The 10,592-nt window shown below is 41.3% G+C and overlaps 1 protein-coding gene across 1 annotated transcript in view; it reads right to left on the bottom strand.

Annotated features, from left to right (window-relative positions):
• Positions 1-3,246: 3,246 nt before the first annotated feature.
• The window catches only part of LOC136857425 (uncharacterized), a 156,368-nt gene continuing 149,022 nt past the window's right edge, over positions 3,247-10,592 (bottom strand). The window contains exon 4 of the mRNA XM_067136078.2: positions 3,247-6,725. Coding sequence (XP_066992179.2) covers positions 6,339-6,725 — 387 coding nt within the window. The 3' untranslated portion in view covers positions 3,247-6,338. The remainder of the gene's footprint in view (positions 6,726-10,592) is intronic.

Here is a 10,592-nt window from a genome sequence, read left to right as displayed (position 1 = left end):
TTCTTAGCGTGTTTACTACATTGTTTCCAGAGTTCAGGGGTCACGGTACGTAAAGGTCCTCTGCATAAAGCGTTAATTGCTTCCATACCTCTACCATTTTCTAATATTAACATATTAGTTTTTGCTATTTTTCTCCTTTACGTAAGCCCAAATGAGCTCGATTGGATTGAGCTCGCAATGGGTCACTGGTAACCAAACAAGCTGTACATCTGGTCGAATTCGTTTAGTCAGTTGTTCCAGCATCTTTACCGGTGTTTGAAAGTAAGGCCTGGCAAGGACAATCAGCTCTGATTTCGTTAATTTGCTATAATCGTCAACTCCAGGTGACAGTGAAATATTCTTTGATGTTATCCAAGATATAATTTCAGGTTTCAGCCATGACATGTTCGGGTTTTTAGATGAAGGATAGACCATCGTATGATATCTGCACCGTCAAGAAATCCTTCTTCACTTGCGATGTGTAAAATTATGATGCATTGCCCAGCTTCAGATGGTGTTTTGAACCCTCCACGCCATCCATAAATTTGCTGAATGTACCCTCTGTACAGATTATAGTTGTCAAAGTTGGTTTCTAAAGCTTAAACCACGTTTTATTGCCACCCATATTTCATAGTATGGTTCTGTCCGCACCACGTCTTGTCTGTAAAGAGGATCTTGTAGCCCTGTGCTCTTTAGTCTCTAATTCGTCTAAGGTAGGTATGTCGGGATGCGGCAACTGTCACAGATTTCATTAGCACTGGTTTCCGGTTTAATTCGGGAAAATCCGCCATATTTTCTAACAGTTTCATACGGAGGCTTTTAATTGTGGGAATTATCTTATTCATATAAAAATCGTGCATATTTCTTCATATTGTGCCCAAAGTAAAATCATCGAGATGGATTTTCGGACGCCCCAGTCTCACACACTACTTCCTTCTTAACCTGGATGACGTATTTTCATCATTCTCCTTTGAAGCGGCTCCTACTCTCTTCACTGACGACAGCGATAATGTAAGACAATCTGCCACCTTCTGATACACAGGGAACCTCTCGCCCCCTCACATTGAAAGAAACAAATAGCACTCAAAATCCTTGCAAGTTCACCTTGTGATAACGGTGGTCTCGGAGGCATTTTGAAGTGATTTGGCCAACATGCAGAACTGAAAATAGCTTGCGGACAAACCAATGTCACGATTTCACCACCCGGCCTGTTGTTATTCGCACGGTCCCGCGTGCACAAAACCTTCCTTCAATATTATGCTCATTTGGGCTTACGTAAAAGGGAAAATAGCAAAGACAAATATGGCTAACACATTAGAAAATGGTAGAGGTATGGAAGCAATTAACGCTTTATGCCGAGACGCCTTACGTACCGTGACCCGTGAACTCTGGAAACAATATAGTAAACACGCTAAGAAAATTGAAGACCACTACTGGGAAAGAGATGGATAGTCTGAAAATGTTATTTCGAGCCAGTCAAAATCGACATGAACGACAGCAGCATCAATTCATCGGAACACAGTGATTTTTCAGACGAAGAAAATTGATAGAATAAAATATTGTAAAGATATGTAAATAATAATGCAAATAACTCTTGTAAAAATTGTACAGTGTGCTATTTCTAAATTAGGAAGTCAACCATTTGAAACCTGCCAAAGCCCTTATGAGAAAAGGTGATGGGAAGTGGAATTTATAAGAGGAAATAAAATTAAAGGTTGAAAGTAAACGAAAAGCTGTGTTCGTTGCACGCGTGATTACTACTGAACGCGGCAACACTGCGCCCGATTTTACCACCCGGCCTGCTGTTAATCGCACTGTCCGGCGTACACAAAACCTCCTTTTAATATTACTCTTGAAAAATTCGGTACCACACTGTACGGTTACAGTTGTTGTAGTTTCTGATAGCCATGACTGAGTGCTTCAAAACAAGCCCAAGTTTGCAGCTGTACGTTTATCCTGGCCTGAGAATGAGTTGCTTTAGAAAAATGATGAGAACTTTTTTCGGGGTGGTTGAAAAAAAATTAACTTGAGTATTACACTACAAATACATGTGGTTATAACATATACAAATTTCATTTCCATCAGATAAGTAGTTTTCCTTGTATATATTCCTAAATGAGCGCTTCCTAGAGAAGAAGCCGAAAACCCTGGCGATATTTATTACAACCACAAATAAAAAATATTTAATGAACGTAGAAAATAATATGTCTTATACACACTAATTTAGATTTCACAAGGAAAATATTGCTATAACTCGCATTGCAATAGGACAATTGGTTCGTTTGTAATTAAAGCCTAAACACGAGTGTCCATAGTAAAAAATCCGACAATAGGGTGCATCATTCAGAGATTCCTGAGCAACATAAGCACGAACTTGACAACATCTACTTGGATGGACGAAAGCAGTGTAGAACAAACACTAGTAACACATCGACAACATGTTTAGATAATTTATTTCAGTTTTCATAATATTACAATACAGTTTTTAACACTTCCTACAAAATAGCATTAACACTCTATCACACGCTATTACACAAAGAAGACACAGCCATTCTTACTATACAGTAGTCTGAATGTCAATAGAGTCGATAGAACTGGAAGTCGACGTTGAAATAACAATGTCATGTTTCAAAAAATAAGTTCCGAAATTCTGTTAATATTGATTCAATTCCGGTTTATTCAGAGAACAAGTTTTCTGTTGGTCACTGGAGTCTCCTTGAATTTTAGTTCCGAAACGTTCTGCTCGATGACAGGACGACACCAACTGTGACTGAGTGGTGGATTATTGTTGGTTGACAAGGTTGCAATTGTTATGCTAAATACTTTTACAAAAATGTACAGGTTGTATCAAATGGGAGACTGTTTCCGTTGAAGTGAAAATATTCAGGTCTGTTGCAAGTGATATGCAGCATAGCGAATTACTCCGCGGAGCGCAGCACATTGGGAGGGTGGGACAACGCGACAACGAATCAACCGCTTGGACACCTGCTAGTTATCCATTCGGGAGGTGGAGGGACTGGTGCATACTGTCGGCTGCTCTGAGAATGGTTTTCTGTGGTTTTACGTTATCCTGTACTAAGGCAAATGCCGCGGAAAGGTAACCACTGTGCTAAGGCCGAGGGCCTTCTCGGCCTAGGCGGAAATTGTTAACATAAATATGTCTTACGGCTAAAGGTCATCCAAATATTTGTGTAACCCAACGCGACAAAATGTGTGACAGAAGTTTAACCATAGCAACCGTGCAGGCTGTGATGTAAGGTGTTGTTACTAGCAACCGTGCAGGCTGTGATGTAAGGTATTGTTACCTAGCAACCGTGCAGGCTGTGATGTAAGGTATTGTTATCTAGCAATCGTGAATGCTGTGATGTAAGGTATTGTTACCTAGCAACCGTGCAGACTGTGATGTAAGGTATTGTTACCTAGCAATCGTGAATGCTGTGATGTAAGGTATTGTTACCTAGCAACCGTGCAGGTTGTGATGTAAGGTATTGTTACCTAGCAACCGTGCATGCTGTCTTATGGCCGGTTGCCATCTGAAAATAGCAGCTGTTGATGGATGACCATGATCGGGAGACATATTTATGATCATTTGGTTTCTGCAAAGGGGGAAGTATTAATTTTTGCTTTGCTTTATTCTTTCACTTACTTTCACTTTATTTGTTCTACGGAAGTGATATTGCCGCTTTTTTCATCATCATCACATTGCCAACAAACAATAATATGTCACTCACAGACTCAACCACCTTGTAAAATTCCATTGATCTACTTTGCAAGGACATTTGAGGTGAAGAGGTCAAGTCCTGCATTTGAATAAAAAAACAGAAGAACGTTCTTATAATTATGAGACGGACATCAAGAACATTCTGGAACTGTTACAACATTAGTTTAAGAAAGATTTGCAATAAATTATCAGTAAGGAACAGTCGTAAATCAAGAGAATAAATAAATACTTGACAAATTCCAGTGAATATCGAAAATGGTATGACAATTCGTTCCTGAATTGCTAAGTGATAGCTGACATTTGCTATTTCAACCGACGTAGGGCTCACATTATACGAATAGTATCCCTAAATCCCAAATTCTCAGGCAATATAATTTAGTAGTTAAGAGGATAGGATCATATCTCATTACTGAATTCGTAGTTACAAAACAATTCGGCACTTCACCAGATATGAAAACATATCCAAGTCCAAAAACATTAGTTTTTGGTAATTATTTTACATTTGACTTCGCTGAGCATTTCTGTGAAAAGAATAAAAAATAAATAATAAAATGTCAATCATTTCTCTGCGAGACGTCATCCGCTTTGAATTGTTAACTTAATATTAAGAGCTGTTGTCCAATAAAATCGATATATGAAATCACAAAGCAAACTTTTACTTCCACGTGACTGTTGGCAACAACTAGTTTACAATAAAAACGCTAGTGAAGTCGTTACTTTTCCCGCTCCTATTCAGTGTTTATACAGAACAGGCGGTAAAGGAAATCAAAGAGGAATGTGGAAAGGGAATCACAGTCTAAGGAGAGGAAATCAAAACCCTGAGATTTGCCTATGATATTATTATTTTATGCGAGTCTGCAGAAGATCTTGAGAAAATGCTGAATGGTATGGACAGTCTCTGGTAAGACGCCAATTAGAGTATGGGACCCACACCAGGACTACTTGGTGCGAGAACTAGAAAACATCCGAAGGGAAACAGCACCATTTCTTCTGGGAGATTTCCGACAAAGGGGTAGTGTTACGAAAATATTGCAAATTTTTGGATGGAAAGGCTTGCGAGTAAGGAGACGAGCTGCTCGACTAAGTGCTATGTTTCGAGCTGTCAGAGGAGAGATCGCGTGGAATGATATTAGTAGGCGAATAAGTCTGAGTGTTGTTTTTAAAGTAGTAAAGATCATAATAGGAAGATAAAGTTTGACCTCCAGGTGACAAATTGGGGCAAATATTCATTTATAGTTAGGGAAGTTAGGGATTGTAATAAATTATCAAGGGAAATGTTCAGTAAAGATTAATGTCCAAGTTCTTTGAAAACGTTTAAGAAAAAGCTACAGTAGGTAAAGAAATGATAGAGAATGTCCCACCTGGGTGACAGTTCTAAATTCAGATCATTGAGGACTGGCCGACTCTAGGGTGTGGCAGCCAGCGACTTTGACTTGGACGGTGGATGGACATTCTGACATCTTTGTCCTACTTCAGATGCTGAACGTTGATGTGACGTGTCTGCTAACAACAGTTTAAAATGCTTTCAACTGAGTGTGTAGTTTGGTTACTCACTGGAACGGCAGTCGACATCGTTTATTGGAGGGGTGCTTTGCCGGCAACTCTAACACTGCAAGCTTCCGATCCCTATATTGACATCTCTAACCTTCTTTAACTTTCGACATTACTCTCCTTAGAAACTAATTATTGTTGTTGTTTATGACTAATTTCACAATTATTAAGGAACCAGCGAAAAAATAAGCCCCTGTGAATCACTTTGAACCTTAAGAAAGGCTGATCATCGTGACATGGGGTTAGGTAGAGGAGAACGTGCAACATTGTCGGGGAGGAAAATTTACCCCATCCTTTAACTGATATTTGCACAAAATGAGTGATCATACAAGTAATAGGAGATAAGTGTGAGCCCTGAAAGAAACTGTTCGTATGTCACATATAGTTCAGCCGTAAGGAAATCTTCGTCGTTATAACTCTTAGACCTACTGACTAAAAATATTATCAATATAGGTTATGTCCTTAATATAAGCACTTTGGTATCAGAAACGTACTTTCACTTTTAAACTCCCGATCGGTTTAGCATGCATTTCATAGTCCACGTCACATATGATGGAGAAGGAGATAGAGAGAGAGAACTATGTCTATGACTGGTATCTTACAATCACCAAAAACTAACAGACAACACAAAACATTTATCAAACCATACTGAACATGACATGACGTGATCTCAACAAGTTCATTCACCTGCCTTCGTACACAATGCGAGATTCAGTTTCTTAAACCATCCAAAATGATCAACGACAGAGGAACAAATAATAAAATATTTCCCTTTTCTCTCTTTTGGACGGATAATTCGATGCTGTTACTGACAATTCCGCACACCACAATTCTCCAGCATAATGCAAGAAGTTCTTTGAGATCGAGCTGAGATAATTAAATGCTGCACATATGCTCTTAAACATTGTCATAAAAATTGTTTATAATTTATTTTCGATAATTTATCACAGCACTTTTTCATTCATGGAATTTGGAAGACTGGAGTTGTACCAATTTTTTGCATTTCCAGTTACCTACAGAAAATAGTCTACGCCAATGATTCGATGCACTTCGTTATCACAAAGACTTGTATACGCTACGAGCGTAACTACTGGTCAGATTTGTTCACTTCCATGTCCACTATCTCGAGCTGAACCTCTGGACTGCTCTCGACGTAACAGCTTTCCTCAATGGTGAGACAACGGTTGCTGGCGATGACGTCAGCCCAAGCGGTGCTCAGAGAGAATATAGTACCTATTCGAACTTCCCCCTGGGGCAGCGTGAGCAACATGCGGTGACGTCCTGCAGCCGGCTCGTCTCCTAGTAACCACAGCCAGACCAGTTTACGGCTCTCGACCACAGCCACCTGGAGGAACATGGTGCTTCCGTCAGCCGTCGTTAAGGAGACAAGGTCAGCTCCAGGTTGTGGTAGCCGCATTCTCAGCACTCCGCACGTCCTTGGAAAGTACTGCACTAGCGGGCCCTCGTGACTCTCCTGGAAATAAACAGTCCACGTTATGTAAAATACAAATTACTCTAAGAAACATCACATTTTCAATGACATTACCTACGGAAAGGTATAAAATGGTAGAGAGGGATTCAGTTGGGTGGAAATGTAGTAAGCAGATTGGCCTATGCCAATGCCTTGATCTCAATGGCAGACTGTACTGAAAGATTGCAATATAATATATCGAAACTTGGAGAGACATATAGCGAGTATGATAAGAAAATTAGCATTTTCAAGCATAAAGTAATGTCAGCATGGAAGAAACTTAAGAGAACTGAATGTCACGTCAGGAACACAAAATTGGAACAAGAGGATCATTCCGTCTGTCGCCCGTCGACTCACCACTCACTCCTCGACGACATAGCACCAAGCACAACAATCCCCTCACCTTGTAAGTGGCTGGGGCGGAGAGGAAGGAGGCACGTCACCATTTACCACCACCATCCAGCAGGTCCCCGCATCGGCGGGCGAGGCCTCTTTCTCCGGGACCGGAGACTAGGCACCAGGGACCCCAAGGAGACCAGACTGTGCAGCCGGTCTTAGGATTCTCGCGGCGAGGCCCGCGCTAGTGACAGCAGTGTCTAGAAGAACTGATCCCCTGATTAATTAGACTGGCTTGGAAGAGCTAATGACTTGTGCACGATGCCTGTTCCTAACTAACATTACCTGGAACTTTCCAGATCACATCCTTTTCAAGTGCTATGTAGAAGTTCCAGGCATCTTTCTATTTCTGGGTTTTCTCCTCGTTCTTAATACCAACCTTCAGTACCGTGCAGCCCAATACCTAATCTACCTGGCAACATAGGAACAAGCACGATACTTCCTTAGTATCATTACTTCCCAACCTCCTTTGCTGTCTCTTTCTCCTAGAATTAACAGCCTGTCGGAGGCTATGCAGTTTGTGTTGATCGTCAAACGGGAGGAGCCCGCGCCGCCAAGTAAAGGAAATCGTACTTAACAAGTGTCGATCCGTCGCTCCAACTGTTCTCAAGCTATGAAGTGTTGATTCGGGGTATACTTCTCATAATGCCTCCACATGTGTACGCCAAACAGTGATGGGTATTTATGCACGATAGTTATGTGAAGCGAGAGTCTTGCAGTGAAGTCATTAGACGATTCATAACACAATTTCCACGTGTAAACCCTCCACATAGACAAACCGTGAGGAACGGGTCCTTTACTTGATAAGAAGAAAAGGGCAAAAAACTGTCATTTTGAGAAAAAATAAACGAAACCAGATAAAAATTAGAACTTACACCTACAAAAACTCTACGACGATTTGGACAAGAAAGCGGGGTTTCCAAAAGATCAGCATGGCGAGCTACGGGAATGTTAACATTGAAACCATACACAGTAACTGTAGGCATCCACTCGTGATCACGATAAGCAGTTACGCTTTTGTAATTGGATGTTGCGCGAAATATACCTGATGAAATAATCGATCCACGCGTAATAGTGCTCTCTGATGAAGCACAATTCCATTTACATGGGTAGGTTTAACAAATAATGGAGTGCAGAAAACCCTCATCGCATGTACGAAATTCCTCTGCATGACAAACTGATCGGAGTATGGTACACAGTGAATGGGTACACAATAATATGACCAGTATGTTTTAGGGCACAATTAATGGACAAAGATATAGGGATAATAAATTCAAATAATTTTCTGAGGAACTGTTAAAAAATATAGTTCTACCAAGACTTTGCCACCCTGGATACAGTTAATAACACAATATTGTTGGGATTTTAGCACGGACTTGTGGCCGACACGGTCTCCAGATGTTACAATTTTATGGGGAAAAATTAGAAAATGAAGTGTATACAAGAAACACCAACACGTTGGACGAATTGAACGAACATATCGGGAGAGAAACAGCCTCAGTTACGGTGGACGAACTAAATACGCTGGCACAACTGTCTCAGGAATTCAGCAGATCTTGTACGTAGTCGCGATTCCAGTTCTCCCAGTGATGAAGAAAACGGATAAACATTGAAATAAGTCGAGGTTAGGATTCTACAAGAAGAAATTCTCACACCTTGTGTGTGCAAGAAGGATATTCGTGTATAAAATTGTGTTGGTTCTTTTTTTCTTTCAAGTTTCTTGACTCACGAAAGTTTCTATTTCGGCCAAAAGCCGCCAATAAACGATTTACGTTTAATTTTGGTTTTTGTCCCGAAACGCCATAAACGCACTGCACTGTGCGCCGGCCGACCGATGGGAGAAACTGCAGTATGGTGAGTGAATAAAGGTGAAGCGAAGCTAATGCAAGTAATAATGTTATTTTGCTTTTAGTGTTTTGGGAGACGCCGAGGTGTCGGAATTTAGTTCCGCAGGAGTTCTTTTACGTGCCAGTAAATCTACTGACACGAGGCTGACGTATCTGAGCACCTTGAAATGCCACCGGACTGAGCCATGATCAAACCTGCCAAGCTTGGGCCAGAAGGCCAGCGCCGCCACTCAGGCCGGCAAGCAAGTTGTGATGAACAGTATTCTGTAAGAAGAAGTCAGCTCTCGGACGAACAACTTTGCCGTCCCTGAGTAAAAGCTGGGTGGACTCAGGATATCTCATTCATAAGTTAGAAGGAACAGACATGAAAGTAGGGAAAATGATTGCTGGTACAAACAGATGGGAGCAATGGCAGGAGGGTACCTGGAATAAGAAGATAAATAATATATAGCAATAATCTCGATTGATGAAGCTGTACGTATAAATCGGTTTCGGTGTTTCGGGTCATTTGGGGCGAATGGAGGAGGATAGGTTACCTAGGAGAAGTGGTGGTGGTGATTACTGTTTTAGGAGGAAGTACAGCTGGGCAATATATAATAACATGTCCTGACTGACTGACTGACTGACTGACTGACTGACTGACTGACTGACTGACTGACTGACTCATCATCACTGAGCCAAAACTACAGGACATAAAGAAATGAAATTTTGGGGATCCATTTATATTACAGTGTAGGTGCTCACTAAGAAGGAATCAGTCGCTAAGGGATGAAAAGGGCGATGAATTTTTAAAATGAGTATATCTACAGTAGGATATATCTCAAAAACTTAACATGTTACAGACGTGAAAACTAGTATTTGGAATGTCCTTTAGAAACACAGGAACAAGTATTTTATTTGTTTTCGTAAAAGCCACTTAAGAGGGGTAAAATAAGTGGAAAATGAGTTGGTTTTTCTTTTTTGCTATTTGCTTTACGTCGCACCGACACAGATAGGTCTTATGGCGACGATGGGACAGGAAAGGCCTAGGAATGGGAAGGAAGCGACCGTGGCCTTAATTAAGGTACAGTTCCAGCATTTGCCTGGTGTGAAAATGGGAAACCACGGAAAACCATCTTCAGGGCTGCCGATAGTGGGCTCACAGCTGCGCGCTCCTAACCGCACGGCCAACTCGCCCGGTTGAAAACTTTTTATGAGGATACTTATATCTCTAAAATTGAAGATGTTTCAGATGTGGACATAGGTATTTGGAAATCTCCTTTAAAAACAAATAAACACGTATTTTGTTTTCTACTTGAGAAAGATCTGTTTCTCGCGTGTACAGTTTCATGTCAGGGGCTGTCTGGCCGAGGCAGTAAAGGGGTGCTCGGTTCAGCCGGAAGTACGTGGGCTCGAATCCCCGTCAAGAAGTCGTAAATTTTAAGAAACGAGATTTCCACTACCGGAGGTGCATATGGTCCTGAGGTTCACTCAGCCTACACCAAAAATGAGTACCAGGTTAATTCCTGGGGGCAAGGGTGGCTTTGCGTAGAGCTGACCACTCTACCTCATCAAGTGCCGTGGTGACGGATAGTGGAAGCCTTTACCTTCCACCCCTCCAAGGGCCTTCATGGCCTGGACGGAGGTG

The sequence above is a fragment of the Anabrus simplex genome, chromosome 1, assembly GCF_040414725.1.
Source record: "Anabrus simplex isolate iqAnaSimp1 chromosome 1, ASM4041472v1, whole genome shotgun sequence".
Taxonomy (NCBI): Eukaryota; Metazoa; Arthropoda; class Insecta; order Orthoptera; family Tettigoniidae; genus Anabrus; species Anabrus simplex.
Note: the sequence above shows the minus strand (reverse complement) of the source record. Positions and strands in the feature narration are given on the sequence as shown.